Source organism: Glossina fuscipes, unplaced genomic scaffold, assembly GCF_014805625.2.
Source record: "Glossina fuscipes isolate IAEA_lab_2018 unplaced genomic scaffold, Yale_Gfus_2 0, whole genome shotgun sequence".
NCBI classification, from domain to species: domain Eukaryota; kingdom Metazoa; phylum Arthropoda; class Insecta; order Diptera; family Glossinidae; genus Glossina; species Glossina fuscipes.
Window position 1 is genome coordinate 362774 of NW_023998414.1, and position 13627 is coordinate 376400.

At 36.7% G+C, this 13627-nt stretch overlaps 4 protein-coding genes across 5 annotated transcripts; 2 read left to right on the top strand and 2 right to left on the bottom strand.

Annotated features, from left to right (window-relative positions):
• Positions 1–1830: 1830 nt before the first annotated feature.
• On the top strand, positions 1831–8845 carry LOC119634790 (DNA-directed RNA polymerase III subunit RPC1). 2 transcript variants are annotated; one of them, XM_038029165.1, is made up of 10 exons: positions 1831–1922; positions 1994–2767; positions 2825–3909; positions 3978–4123; positions 6373–6790; positions 6855–7012; positions 7068–7345; positions 7405–7932; positions 7991–8498; positions 8557–8845. In XM_038029165.1, exons 1-10 carry the CDS (start codon positions 1879–1881, stop codon positions 8749–8751), a joined length of 4134 nt encoding a protein of 1377 aa, XP_037885093.1. In that variant the 5' UTR covers positions 1831–1878; the 3' UTR covers positions 8752–8845. The 2 variants fall into 2 exon arrangements, with proteins under 2 accessions (XP_037885093.1, XP_037885104.1); XM_038029176.1 differs by lacking the exon at positions 1831–1922 and having other exon boundaries at positions 2146–2216; positions 2273–2767.
• On the bottom strand, positions 4315–5678 carry LOC119634806 (brachyurin-like). The gene is made up of 3 exons (XM_038029202.1): positions 5418–5678; positions 5275–5358; positions 4315–5211 (listed from the first exon to the last, which is right to left on the bottom strand). Exons 1-3 carry the CDS (start codon positions 5529–5531, stop codon positions 4480–4482), a joined length of 930 nt encoding a protein of 309 aa, XP_037885130.1. The 5' UTR covers positions 5532–5678; the 3' UTR covers positions 4315–4479.
• Positions 8846–8915: 70 nt separating the features above from the next.
• Positions 8916–10650, bottom strand: LOC119634799 (E3 ubiquitin-protein ligase RMND5A). Its single transcript, XM_038029189.1, has 3 exons — positions 10106–10650; positions 9266–10047; positions 8916–9203 (listed from the first exon to the last, which is right to left on the bottom strand). The coding sequence occupies exons 1-3, from the start codon at positions 10362–10364 to the stop codon at positions 8931–8933; spliced, it is 1314 nt and encodes a 437-aa protein (XP_037885117.1). The 5' UTR covers positions 10365–10650; the 3' UTR covers positions 8916–8930.
• Positions 10651–11513: 863 nt separating this feature from the next.
• Positions 11514–13574, top strand: LOC119635691 (CXXC-type zinc finger protein 1-like). Its single transcript, XM_038030648.1, has 3 exons — positions 11514–11849; positions 11919–12040; positions 12096–13574. Exons 1-3 carry the CDS (start codon positions 11820–11822, stop codon positions 13543–13545), a joined length of 1602 nt encoding a protein of 533 aa, XP_037886576.1. The 5' UTR covers positions 11514–11819; the 3' UTR covers positions 13546–13574.
• The last annotated feature ends 53 nt before the right edge of the window (positions 13575–13627 follow it).

Genomic DNA, 13627 nt, shown 5'->3' on the forward strand with positions numbered 1-13627 from the left:
CACTTTTTGACTGTCAAGCAATTCAACTGCGATGTTGAAACTGGAATGATAGTTATTTTCCCTCTTTTCGAGCTTTCCCTTCGCATGTAAACGTGTAGAAACGTTTTTGGTTTATCAACTGCTAAAATATTCGAAAGGTCTTTGAGAGTTTGAACTGGCTTTCCCTCCAATAAGACTTGCAAGACACTGTCGTCGAACTTTTTCGGTATTCCAGGCCGTTCTTTATCCTTGACATCAACGTCACCACTTTTAAAACGTTGAAACCAAAACCGAAAATTGGGATATGATGGAGAAGCATCACCATAAACTTTTAAAAATCTTTGATGGACTTGGGCAGCAGATTTCTTCAAAGCAAACAAAGAAAGTAATGCAAGGTGAAAAGACAATTTCGATCGATCCATGGTTAGCTTCGCTGTCTCCTGAATATCTCAATAATTCTAACTGAAAACTGTTATCTTGGAAAGAGAAAGACATGTCAAAATCATCGAATTTGACCGTTATGTGCACTAGTATTTCTCATTACTTTATCATTTTTACCTGTAGGAATCGCTGATCAAAATTAATGCAATCATCAAATACATCCCATTCCGATTAATTAGCTCTTTAACTGAATTCAAAATATCTTAAAATTCAGGCCGAAAATAAAGTTCTGCTTGAAAGCAGTGAACTGCACTGGCCATTTGGCGCCTCTTTGCACTATTTCATATACCCATATTCAGTTTAGCTTATGAGAACATGTTATTATTTTTGTACATAAGCAGCCCGTTTTTTATTAAAACCCAGAAAAAAAACAGATTTTTTTCTCTATTTCAATTGACACCACTCAGTTATTGCTATCTTGATTAAAGCGCCTCACTACCAAAATTGAAGTAATAAAATAATCTTCTACAATAACTTAATAAGCTCTCGTATGGCTTAATTGTCAAATGAATCTGACAGATAGCTTGGCGCTGCCCATTCATATCATTTCAAATCACATTATTAATAGATCTTAATCAAAAAAACAAAATTGCGTTGGTTCCATGTGCTGTGAGTGAAGAACAATGATTTTTAAGAATTCGGTTAAAAGTTCGCTACTCAATTGAGCCTGAACTGAACCGCTCTACCAACTGCAAGCAACAGTGTTCAGTAGCTAGAGGGCTTTTCAGTTATGCGATTAACAAACTAATTATCAGAAGAGTGGGCTTTCAGGTTAACTCCATAGTTACCCGGCAGATATTAAATATTTGAATGCTTCGATAAATAACTTTCTGCCTGAATTGCTGTTAGTGTCTTACGGGAGCAGAAAAGTCCCATCAAACCTGGAATGTAACATTATCAATCATCCAGATGCATTAGAAACTTTTCTGACATTATTTACATTAAAGATTAAAAAATGAATTAGTTATGAGACACGGAGCTGCGCAGAACATCAAAATCACACTCAATGAAATATCATACTAACTGTTATACGGCAACAGCTTAAGATAAACGGTTTGCTTTTATAATAAATCGAAAAAAAGAAAAATTGGTTATTTTTTATTTACTGCGTAAAGTTATTTTTCAGGATTTTCATGCTGCTTTCGATGATTTTTTGTAATTTTTGCAGCATTAAATATTAATACAAAAAATACTTATTTAATAAAAATTACATTCCAAAAAGAAAAAGAAAATTCTATGCAACCAATTCATGTCGATATTGCAGTTCACAAAAGTGCATGAATATTACTCCGAAGAACTGTGGATCGCATTGCGAATAAATGTAACTCTGCTTTAAAGTGACTGCATTAAGTGGAAACCAACCCTGTTTAAATAATAAGAAACAATAAATATGAAATAGCCAAATAAATGCATTTCTCAAGAATATGAAAAAGGAGCACATTGTTCAGTTCATTAAAAATGCCTAAGGAACAATTTCGTGGTGCGGATTTGATAAAGAAAATGTATATACCTTGAAATGTGTGTTTGCAGAAACGAGAAATTTGTCTTAAAAGACGGTTGTTGTTTATTTCAGATCACATGTGGAGTTCAGCATCAGTAGCCCCGAAGAAATTCAACAAGAGTCCCATTTGCGTATAGTGTCGAAGAACTTGTATCAAGGTCAACGTCGGCCAGTTCCCTATGGTGTTTTAGATCGTCGTATGGGTGTTAGCAGTAAGGACGCTACTTGTGAGACATGTGGCCAAGGTTTAAACGAGTGTATAGGTCATTTCGGATTTCTGGACTTGGCATTACCAGTATTCCATATAGGTCATTTTCGTTCTACCATTAATATATTACAAACTATTTGTAGATCATGTTCTCACGTCATGTTGAAAGAATCTGATAAATACATTTTTTCAAAGAAATTATTGAATCCAAACTTCAGCTATTTAGCTAAGAAGGCCTTACATGCCCAAATATTAAACAAGGCTAAGAAACAATTGAAATGTCCGCACTGTAACGCTACTAATGGAGGTGTAAAAAAGGGTCCTGGTCTATTGAAGATTTTACATGACCCTAACAAGAGTAAAAAGGCTGATGCTCTCTTGAGTAAAAATTTAGATGAGTTACTACAAGCCACGGATAGCAATCGAGAATTAAATCAAATGCTCACTAACTATAATCAAGTCGAAGAATTGAATCCTTTAACAGTACTGGAATTGTTCAAAGCGATACCAAAGTCTGATATTGCTTTGCTTGGGATGACTAGCGAAGGAGCCAGCCCTACTAATTTAATAGTTACTCGTGTATTTGTCCCGCCAGTTTGTATAAGACCATCAGTAATATCTGAAGTCAAAGCTGGAACGTAAGTTAAAAAGAGATACCATTCGCTTTTCTTAACATTAATGTCATTTTCCATTAGCACTGAAGACGATTTAACAATGAAACAAAGTGAAATTTTATTGATTAATGATGTTATACAAAAGCATATGACTGGTGGTGGCAAGATCGAGCTAATTCAAGAAGATTGGGATTTCTTGCAGCTGCATGTAGCCTTGTACTTTCACAGTGAAATATCGGGTATACCCCTTAATATGGCACCGAAAAAAACAACTCGAGGATTAGTGCAGCGCTTAAAAGGTAAACAGGGTCGCTTTAGAGGAAATCTGTCCGGAAAACGCGTAGACTTCTCGGGACGCACTGTGATCAGTCCAGATCCCAATTTGATGATAAATCAAGTCGGTGTTCCAGAGCGAGTGGCCAAAATTTTAACCTATCCTGAACGCGTTAACCCAGCCAATATACATAACATGAAAGAGCTTGTAAAAAATGGTCCTAATGTTCACCCGGGTGCTAATTATGTACAACAAAAGGGTTCCACCTTCAAGAAATATTTAGCTTATGGTAACCGTGATAAGGTGGCTCATGATCTTAAATGTGGCGATATAGTTGAGAGACATTTATGCGATGGTGATATAGTTTTATTCAATCGCCAGCCCTCGCTTCATAAAATGTCGATTATGTGTCATCAGGCCAAGGTACAGCCTCAGCGTACTTTCCGTTTTAATGAATGCGCTTGTACGCCTTATAATGCTGATTTTGACGGGGATGAGATGAATTTGCATTTACCACAAACGGAAGAAGCTCGAGCCGAGGCTTTAGTCTTGATGGGCAATAATTCAAACTTGGTTACACCTAAGAATGGTGAAATTCTAATAGCTGCCACCCAGGATTTTATTACCGGTGGTTATCTATTAACGCAAAAAGATGAGTTCCTTACAAAAGAGCAGGCCATGCAATTGGCTGTTTGTGTTCTAGCAGGTCCAGATGCGCGTATGAAAATTGATATGCCGCCACCAACAATACTAAAACCACGTAAACTGTGGACTGGCAAGCAAATATTCAGTTTATTGCTGCGGCCGAATAAAGAATGCCCTGTTAAAGTTAATCTTATAACTAAAGGGCGCAATTATACGACAAACTACGATCTGTGCGTAAAGGATTCCTGTAAGCTACTAATCGTACTTGAATCAATTTGAAAGTAATTTCATTTTAATCAAATTTCTGTTTTATAGGGGTAAATATACGAAATTCAGAATTGCTGTGCGGTTCAATGGACAAAAGCACTTTGGGCTCAGGCACAAAGAATTGCGTTTTCTACGTCATTTTAAGAGACTTCGGAGAAAGTTACGCCACCAAGTGCATGTGGCGTTTGGCGAGAGTAAGTCTTTTTCAATTATCGTTTGTAAACAAACTTTGAACAATTTGACAATTAAAAATGCCTCATGGCATTCCCATTACAAAAACAATCAATCGGTCACGTGTGGGACAAGAGTTTGTACTTAAAAAAAAAAATATATATATATATATATATATATAAATGCTTGTGAATGAGTTTGAAAAAAAGAAAAGAAAAACTCTTTTTTAATATTTTTAATGGATTTCTGTTTGAACTAACCAATAATTCTTATCTTATCGAAAATTTCTCACAGTTTTGTTAGCAACATTTTCTACTTTTGTTTTAAATCACTTTGATTACAATTGATTTACAAATAGGAAAGTTTTCTAAACATGTTTTTATTTAATTTTCATGCCTGTGGTATTGGTGATAAATGTGAGGAACGAAGTCAAACGCACGAAGCCTGAGGGAAGACCTTCGGTACATCTATCCTCGGCTATAAATGAATTAATACCAATTTGCATTATTTCATTGTTATTGCCGCGGGCTAATAGAGGTCCTCCTGAGTCGCCACTGCATATACCCTGATTTGAATTATTGCGACCTCGCGCACACATCACAGAATCTATCACCACGTTGTCCCCGTAAACTCTCATGCATTCACTATTGTCAATAATTTCAACCTGCGCCCACAGTAACACTTTAGAGTAGTCCAAATATTCATCATCGGTCAGACCGAATCCGGCTACAACTCCTACATGCCCAATAAAAGATGAGCTAGCGTAGGCCGAAGTGACAAGAGGTATTGGTTTTATAGTGTTGCTATAATTTAAAATCTTTGGCAAACGTATTAACGAAACGTCATTGTGCAAAGTCTCCGGATCATAATTAGGATGCTCGTGAAATTCGGTAGCAATCATAGTCACAGCTCTAAAGTCATCAATTAGTACGATACCAAACATTAGAAATATAGAACTAAGAGAATGCGTACAGTGGGCCGCGGTTAAAACCCAACATTCATTCATTATAGAACCTCCACACAACAAATCATCGAATTCATCTTTCTTCAAAATAACTTGCCAAGGCAATTGGCCGCTTACAGCAGGAGTACCTGAAACAATGCGACTTTGCTAAAAATATATAACGCCGCATAAAAAATTTAAATTTTCAAAATATTATTCAAAATTGTTTACCCATTTTCCAATTTCATTTTCCGCAGACTTTTTCGAAAATACGGAAGGATTCGTAACAGCGGAATCGTGAGCAATGCGCTTATGCTATTCGAGAGGAGTAAAACATGAGATTGAATTTTCATTTCTTCTCGTGCTTTTCTTACCAATTTTCCACGATCCACTAGCTGTGAATTTGGGTCGGATAGAACTGCTCTCAAAAGCAGACAGAATATAAATATTTTCATTCTTAATTTCAAATTATCGAAGAAGAAGAACATATAAATATCTGAATCCCTGAGATACTTAAATTCTTTACTGCTATTTTTAAACGATACTCACGATCGCACTTGCAGTGCGCTACTGTGCTATCAAAACCAGCCGGTATTAGATAAAGTGTTGTTCTGCGAGTCTCATATAATGCCCTGTTTTCTTTGACATTTCTCTTCTTATCTTGGATCTGAAATTAGTTATTTCTTAACAGTAATTAAGTTATAAACGTGTAAGAAAATTGTAGTCGCATTGAAATGATTACTTGAGTACGCATCGCTGCGACCGCCACAAAATTAGTAATCGGCTTGTTAATGGTAATTGTAGGCCCATCCATGCGTCTCTAGAATATTTGCTACACATATCCGTTATGTATATGTATGTAAAAAATCTTGTAAAATCGTTAGCAAAGCTTTTATTGAAATTATTTTGATGAATCAATCAATATATATATGGGTTATATTACGGCTTTCAAGACTACATTTTTGCAACTTCAAAAACACTTAACAAGACACGGTAGACAAACGATAGATCGACTCTGATTGACTTTATGAAATTTTCGATTTTCTTTTTCTGAATGATTGCAAATGAAGTAACAAATTTAACATACTAACGACTTCCGGCTGGGTATAAAAATTGTATTACGACAACGACAAATGAAAAGCTTGTACCATTTTATGGCTTGTTACTATGGAAGTAACACAATTGAAAATGTGGAAAATTTCTAAAAGACTTACGATGATCCTTCTATCTGTTGCATAAACGTGTTTAGTTGTATGTATTCATTTTTTTGTCTTTTTTGAGAATATCCCTTAAAAAAATCTTTAACTGCTTTTACATTGCATCATGTAGATCGCTTCGTATTTTATACAAAATCGTGGTTTCTCGTTCGGGATCAGTGATGTTACACCCAGCGCAAAATTGCTTGAGGAGAAGCAAAAATTACTCGAAAAAGGTTATGCTAAATGCGATGAGTACATCTTAGAGATGAAGAAAGGGACGTTACAATGCCAGCCCGGCTGTACTCCCGAACAAACTTTAGAGGCCGTTATGCTGCGCGAACTCTCCAGTATACGTGAACAGGCAGCCAAAGCTTGTTTTCGCGAATTGCATCCCACTAACAGTGCGTTGATTATGGCTTTATCTGGTTCGAAAGGATCTAATATTAACATATCCCAAATGATAGCCTGCGTTGGTCAACAGGCTATCAATGGTAAACGGGTACCGAATGGCTTCGAAAATCGAGCTCTGCCGCATTTTGAGAAGTTTTGTAAGTAATTTTCAAAGTCCTTTCAATACAACGCTTCTCATATTTTTCTTTTGGCTGGTTATAGCGTCTATTCCCGCTGCTCGTGGTTTTGTGCAAAGCAGCTTTTTTTCGGGTCTATCACCAACCGAGTTCTTTTTTCATACAATGGCGGGCCGTGAAGGTCTAGTAGATACCGCCGTTAAGACCGCTGAAACTGGTTATCTGCAGAGGCGCTTAGTAAAGGTTAACTCGATTATATGTAACTCTTGAACAATTATTATAACACTTCGCTTTGCAGTGTCTAGAGGACTTAGTAGTTCACTATGACGGTTCGGTACGTAATACTATTGGAGAAATCGTTGAATTGATTTACGGTGGGGATGGTTTAGATCCTGTTTATATGGAAATTAAGAATAAGCCCGTTGATCTTATACGTCAAATGAATCATTTACGTGCCGTGCATCCCTATCGCAATGAAAAACCTTTAAAGGCTGAGCATATAATACCGAAAACTAAGGAAATTTTGGGTGAAGAGGAATTTGTCAGTAGTCGAGAAGATTTTCGAGAAACTGTTATGTACGTTACAATGCATTCAAAATTGTCGATCAACTCGTAAAGCCCTTCCTATTTTGCAGCGCCTTCATTAATAAAGTTGCGGAAAAAATTAAACAAATTCAGGATAAATACGCTAAACATCATAAACTGGGTCAGGAAATTGAACGTTTAACTGAGGGCCAAATACGTACATTCATGCGTTGGGTTAATGATAAATATAGCCGCGCCGTGACTGAACCAGGCACGGCTGTTGGAGCGGTAGCTGCTCAAAGTATTGGAGAGCCTGGCACTCAAATGACACTTAAGACGTTTCATTTTGCTGGTGTATCATCTATGAATATTACGCAAGGTGTACCGCGTATTGTCGAAATTATTAACGCAACGAAAACAATATCAACTCCAATTATAACCGCTGAGATAAATAATAATACGAATATTGAATTTGCTCGCAAAGTAAAGGCCCGGATAGAGAAAACAACTTTAGGAGAAATCTCATCGTATATAGAAGAAGTTTATCGATGTAATAATTGTTATTTAGTGATACGTTTAGATCTGAATCGCATCAAGGTATTGGGCTTAGAAATTAATGCCGAAACCATTAGATATTCGTGAGTTGTGTTCATTTTCTTCATTGATATTTGGAATTTACAAAATTGTTTTTTTTAGTATTTGCACGTCAAAATTGCGAATCAAACCCGCTCTAGTGGATATTGTAGGCTCTTCCATTATTGTAATACGCGTTGATTGCTCAAAGCATGGTGCCGCCCTGAATGCCGAACTGCAGCGTTTGTCAACAACGGTGCAAAACGTAGTCGTAGCTGGTCTACCAAAAATTTCACGGGCTGTTATTGCCGTTGACGATTCTCGTCAGCCTGCCACATATAAACTATGTATCGAAGGAGCCGGTTTGCGTGATGTTATGGCCACGTATGGCGTTATAGGCACTCGCACAAAGAGTAATAATATTTCGGAGGTTTATAGTACTTTGGGCATAGAAGCGGCACGTACCACCATTATGAGTGAAGTCACTGAGGTTATGGAGGGGCACGGTATGAGTGTAGACCACCGCCACATAATGCTTCTGGCTAGTCAGATGACTTCGCGGGGCGACGTATTAGGAGTAACACGCCACGGATTGGCCAAGATGAGGGAAAGCGTTTTCAATTTGGCTTCGGTAAGTTGAGAAAATACGTTTGAGTTATAAAGAAAAAATAAAAATTTTCGTTGCTTAGTTTGAGAAAACATCGGATCATTTATTTGATGCCGCCTATTTCGGGCAAACTGACGCTGTAGATGGAGTTTCCGAACGTATCATATTGGGTATGCCTGCCTCAATAGGCACAGGGCTGTTTAAATTAGTACATAATCATGAAGAGACAACATTGCCGGAAGTGCAACCACCTATCTTCAGTTCGTGGGCAACATGATGGAAATTTCCATTTAACAAAACCGCAAAATTCCATTAAAAGCTTTAATCAATTTTCTTTACGTTTGAATTTAAATATTTGTTTTTTATTTCAAACTAAAAGAAAAGAGAATAAATGGAGGATATTTTCCAGCATAAAGGAAAAACCAAATGCTAAATGCTTTTAAAATCTTCATATATTTAGAAATAAATTCGCACCGCCTCGTCAGCATTTTGTTCCACTGGGCAATATGGACACTTCAGTATATGACCGTTACTAAGCTTATGTAAAGCATCATTCGATATAACATGACCACAGGTTAACTTCTTAGGGGGGTTTTCTTCAGTGGTCTGTTGTCTCAAAATCGGGCAAGCGAATATTGAATGGTAACGATATTCAGGATCTAAATCAATCTCGATAGGTAACTCATCACGACCGCACCAAATATTAAGAACTTGCCTAGATTGCATAACCTGCAGAGAGAATAGGAGAATTTAATCTATTTATGTAACTAATCGGTAACCTTTTCAATTACCTGCTTAATAGCGAGCAAAGCAGTCAGCGCAGTACAGCCTGCGTTAATAACCACCGACAAAGCTGAATTCTTACTAATGCCTAATGTATTGCAGGCATCTTTTAAAAAGACATACGATGCCTCAGTCCACATTTCGGTCGATATTAGATGTTTATACGGAGAATTCTCAATTCCCAACGGTAGATATATGAAGCAACCCATCAAGTTAGGAATTTCACTTTCGAAACGATCGACAAATTTGTAAAAATTATTGCGGGCATAAACTATGGCCTCAGTTTGGGCAGACATTCCTCGCGAAATGATTTGCAAAAAAGCTAAGCGATGTAACTTAAATTCCAAGGAAGAATTCTTGGCTATTAGTTCATTGGAATATCGTGCAGTCCATTCCAAAGCCGGTTTTAAATTATGCTGTTGTATAGCCTTCCATATGCGGTAAATTTCAGCAAAGCTACTTTCCGATTCAAAGACCTCACGGGCCATATCTTCAGGCATATTGGATTCTTCGATCAACAGCCGAGCTACGTCATCCATGCCCTGGCGGCAATAGTGCTTCGCCATCACTTTATTTAGTAGCATCATATTCTCCCCATCTTGCAAAGCATCAGTACGCGTGGTCGCCGTGAAATCGGAAATAAAATTGCGATCAATCACTTTGCCCACTTTGGAAACGGCGCCGTGCAGTTCCTTATGATTAGTCGATAGACGCTGCAATTTCTCATTGGCTTTCTGTAAAGCCTCAGTTATAATAGCAATCTGGCTATCGGTCAAGCGTGGTGGGGAAGCTTAAATTTAAAAAAAAAAATTACTTAAAATATTAGGCGTGAAACTCGTGGCACCTACGCTCCATTTCCACTTGCATATCTGCTTCATCGGCCATCGGGTCGTCAGTATCGACTTGAGTGCCAGTATTAATCGTACTGCCAGTCATTTCTTGTTCTGCTTTGCTTAGAGCTCTCATAAGTTCTTCTAGCAAAGTAGCAACATCATTAATTTCAGCCGCAGCATTTTCTTTAATCTCTGTAAATTTATTAATAACGCGATCAAGCTCCTTTTCCACCGCACTTATAGCCTCAAGTTCAACAGAGGAAGACGACGCCATATCTACGTTCAAATTTAACAAAATTGTCCCAAAATATAATATTGATATTTGTAAACAATTTTTCTTAATCCTTAATTTTTTTACTGGATCAATACAATACTTCGTTGTTTTCTTATTTCCAAGACTAAGAAGAGAAAAAGATTGTTTTTGTTTTCCTTAGAATGCACTTTTCAGCATATTACAGCAAGCAAACATTTTTTTTTTATTATCAAATTAAATGGTTAAATGGTAACGCCAGAACGTAATGAATTGTAATTGAATGAATGGTAACGTCAGCTGTGTTAAATAGCAAAGAAGTAGTGGAAACCTCTGTTAAAATGCAAAGCCGTCGGCAAAACAAAGCGACACCTCTGTTAACATTCATTTGCATTATATTCCATTATATTCGTTCCCCCAATCCCTAAACTGCGTGTTTTAATAATTCAATTCGTCTCTGGTTAGCTCATCTTTTTCCTCATTCCTTTACGTTGAATAAAAGATAAGATTTTATTCTTTTATAGCAACTCAATTACAAAAAAACAAAACAAAATTATTCTTGCCCTGAAAGGAACAACTATACTAAATACTAAAATTGGTTACGTATTATCACAACAGCAGGGCACTAACAATATTTGACACTAACTAGGTTTCATTTTCAAGTTTCGACATCGAGTTTTGAAATTTTGGTTTATTCTCGATATCGCTATATAAGGTGAGAAAAACAAGCAACGAATGCAATTTAATTTTGATTTAAGATATGATCTTCAAATCAAAGCAATTAAGCGTTTGCTTTATTTCACTTCGTTAGTGATGTCTACCTCTCCACTCGATCTTTGAAGCTCATTTTCGTCATTCTTCATTTTAATAATCAAATAAAAATTTAGTTTGCTTTTATATTCATTTCTTGTATTATTGTTTTTCATATATTTGTTATTTACATTAATGTTGATTTCTTTATTTTTACTCTTCAAACCATATGGTTTTGTTTACATTTATATCAATTTCCTTATTTTATCTTACCACATATGAAGGTAGTGAAGTTTACCAATGTGTACCACTTGGCATATTTAGTCCGCAAATAGGAGTAACGCTTTGGTGTATCAGTTCACTATGATTGCAAAAATTATTACACATATACCTTATTAATGGAAATTTTTTAAATGAACTGATCTTAACATATTAGGAAGTCGCAAAAAATGCTTAACAGCAGGAACCATGATTGTGTTCTGTCTTCTCTGCAAATTATATACATAATTTATAAATATATTAAATTTGTAAAATGTACTAATTGAATGTGTCGCTCAGACGTGGGAATATAAGCAAAACTTCATTGTGTTAAGCCTAAGAGGAATTAGAAAGTCACTTGTCATACGGCAGCTCCATAAACTATGTTTTCGGCAATTGTTTTGTCTGGTTTGTGATAGATTTGACCATTTGTGTAAAGATTTTTTATCAAGACAATTTTTTCAAATAAAAATGAGTGAAAAACGCAAATATAAGAAATCTGTAAGTACTTCGAAATATACTTTATCCAAAAATATATTCATATGCAACTACTCCATATCGATTACGTAGAAAGAGGAGATTGCTAAAGAGTTCGATTTGCCGGAGCGCAAATCTAAAATTGCCACAATCATGAAGCAAGATGGCCAAGCTTACTGCATATGTCGGTCTTCTGACTGCTCTAGATTTATGATGTAAGTTATTTATAGTAGCTAAAGTTGTCCAAACGTTCCATATAAATTTATTTAGAGGCTGCGATGGCTGTGAGGAATGGTATCATGGTGATTGTATAAATATTACGGAAAAAGAGGCCAAGCACATTAAACATTATTATTGTCAAAAATGCAAAGAAGAAGATCCCACTTTACAAACAGTATTTCGTGTTGTGCCAGTCGAAAAATCTTTAAATCCTACAATTAGTATTCTATCAAATGAGCAGGAGAAACGTAAAAAGTCGAAGGATTTTATAAGAGATTCAAATTGTTCCTCCATAGTTATACAAAATTGCCCAAAAATTAATCGATGTGGGTCTTGCGAAGGTTGCAGAACTCCTAATTGCGGTATATGTGAGGCTTGTCGTATCCGTGTAGGCCACAAGCCTCGCTGTGAACGCCGTGTTTGCCAAGTACAATTACATGCTCAGTTAACGGGCCATAGCCAAACCCAGAGACCGCGAAAAAAGGAGAAACCCTTAAAAGATCGACAACGCAAACGTAAACGTTCTCTAACCCCCGAACTTTTTATCAATCCTGAGTTGGAAGGTATGCGACAATGTTACGGACCCGGGTGTCATAAAAATGCCAGACCTCAGTCGAAATATTGTAGCGACGAGTGTGGCATAAATCTGGCCACCAACCGTATATTTCAAGTTTTGCCTCAACGAGTGCAAGAATGGAATTTGACTCACTGCCGTGCCGAGGAGGAAAATAAAAAACAATTGGATCAAATCCGAGCTAAACAAGCTATGGTAAGATTTGCTCTTGCTGAATTGGATAAAAGACATATGGAACTCGATATGATTGTGGAACGAGCCAAACACAGTACGCTAGATCCCAATCGACTGCAAGACAACGGCGATATAGAGGATGAACAGTCCATGTACTGTATTACATGCGGCCATGAGATACACTCGCGTACTGCTATTAAACACATGGAGAAGTGTTTTAATAAGTACGAATCTCAAGCTTCCTTTGGAAGCATATTTAAAACTCGAATAGAAGGAAATTCAATGTTCTGCGATTTTTATAATCCAGCCAGTAAGACTTATTGCAAGCGTTTGCGAGTTCTATGCCCTGAACACTGTAAAGACCCCAAAATTGGCGATAATGATGTATGCGGTTGTCCTTTGGTTGAAAATGTTTTCAATCCCACTGGTGAGTTCTGCCGAGCTCCAAAGAAGAATTGCTTCAAGCATTACATGTGGGAAAAGATTAGAAGAGCTGAGGTCGATTTAGAGCGCGTGAGGCAATGGCTGAAAATGGATGAGCTGTTGGAACAGGAAAGACAAATACGCCATCAAATGGCTTCTCGTGCTGGTGTTTTAGGTTTAATGTTGCACTCCACATATAATCATGAAGTTATGGAAGAATTATGTCGTCAACAGCAGCAACAATTTGCAGCAGTACAAAAACAAAAGCAATTATTGGAAAAACAACAACAAGAGCTTCAAATGCAAGCATTCCAACATCAATATCAATAAAAGCAAATAAAGTTTATTTCTGGAAATAAATCGCGACTTCAACTGAAGAATATTTTTCATTTTAGACGATGTCTTTTCTCTC

Bases quoted from the DNA above. Each gene is read 5' to 3' on its own strand.
- LOC119634806 (XM_038029202.1), bottom strand. From the start codon at position 5,531: ATGTTCTTCTTCTTCGATAATTTGAAATTAAGAATGAAAATATTTATA. The intron at 5,359-5,417 runs GTAAGAAAAGCA...CCTCTCGAATAG, and splicing joins TAGTGGATCGTGGAAAATTG to CATAAGCGCATTGCTCACGA. The intron at 5,212-5,274 runs GTAAACAATTTT...ATATATTTTTAG, and splicing joins AAAATGAAATTGGAAAATGG to CAAAGTCGCATTGTTTCAGG.
- LOC119634799 (XM_038029189.1), bottom strand. From the start codon at position 10,364: ATGGCGTCGTCTTCCTCTGTTGAACTTGAGGCTATAAGTGCGGTGGAA. The intron at 10,048-10,105 runs GTAGGTGCCACG...TTTAAATTTAAG, and splicing joins TATGCAAGTGGAAATGGAGC to CTTCCCCACCACGCTTGACC. The intron at 9,204-9,265 runs GTAATTGAAAAG...TTCTCTCTGCAG, and splicing joins CTTTGCTCGCTATTAAGCAG to GTTATGCAATCTAGGCAAGT.
- LOC119634790 (XM_038029165.1), top strand. From the start codon at position 1,879: ATGCCTAAGGAACAATTTCGTGGTGCGGATTTGATAAAGAAAAT. The intron at 7,013-7,067 runs GTTAACTCGATT...TTCGCTTTGCAG, and splicing joins TGCAGAGGCGCTTAGTAAAG to TGTCTAGAGGACTTAGTAGT. The intron at 7,933-7,990 runs GTGAGTTGTGTT...TGTTTTTTTTAG, and splicing joins GCCGAAACCATTAGATATTC to TATTTGCACGTCAAAATTGC.
- LOC119635691 (XM_038030648.1), top strand. From the start codon at position 11,820: ATGAGTGAAAAACGCAAATATAAGAAATCT. The intron at 11,850-11,918 runs GTAAGTACTTCG...TCGATTACGTAG, and splicing joins AACGCAAATATAAGAAATCT to AAAGAGGAGATTGCTAAAGA. The intron at 12,041-12,095 runs GTAAGTTATTTA...AAATTTATTTAG, and splicing joins GACTGCTCTAGATTTATGAT to AGGCTGCGATGGCTGTGAGG.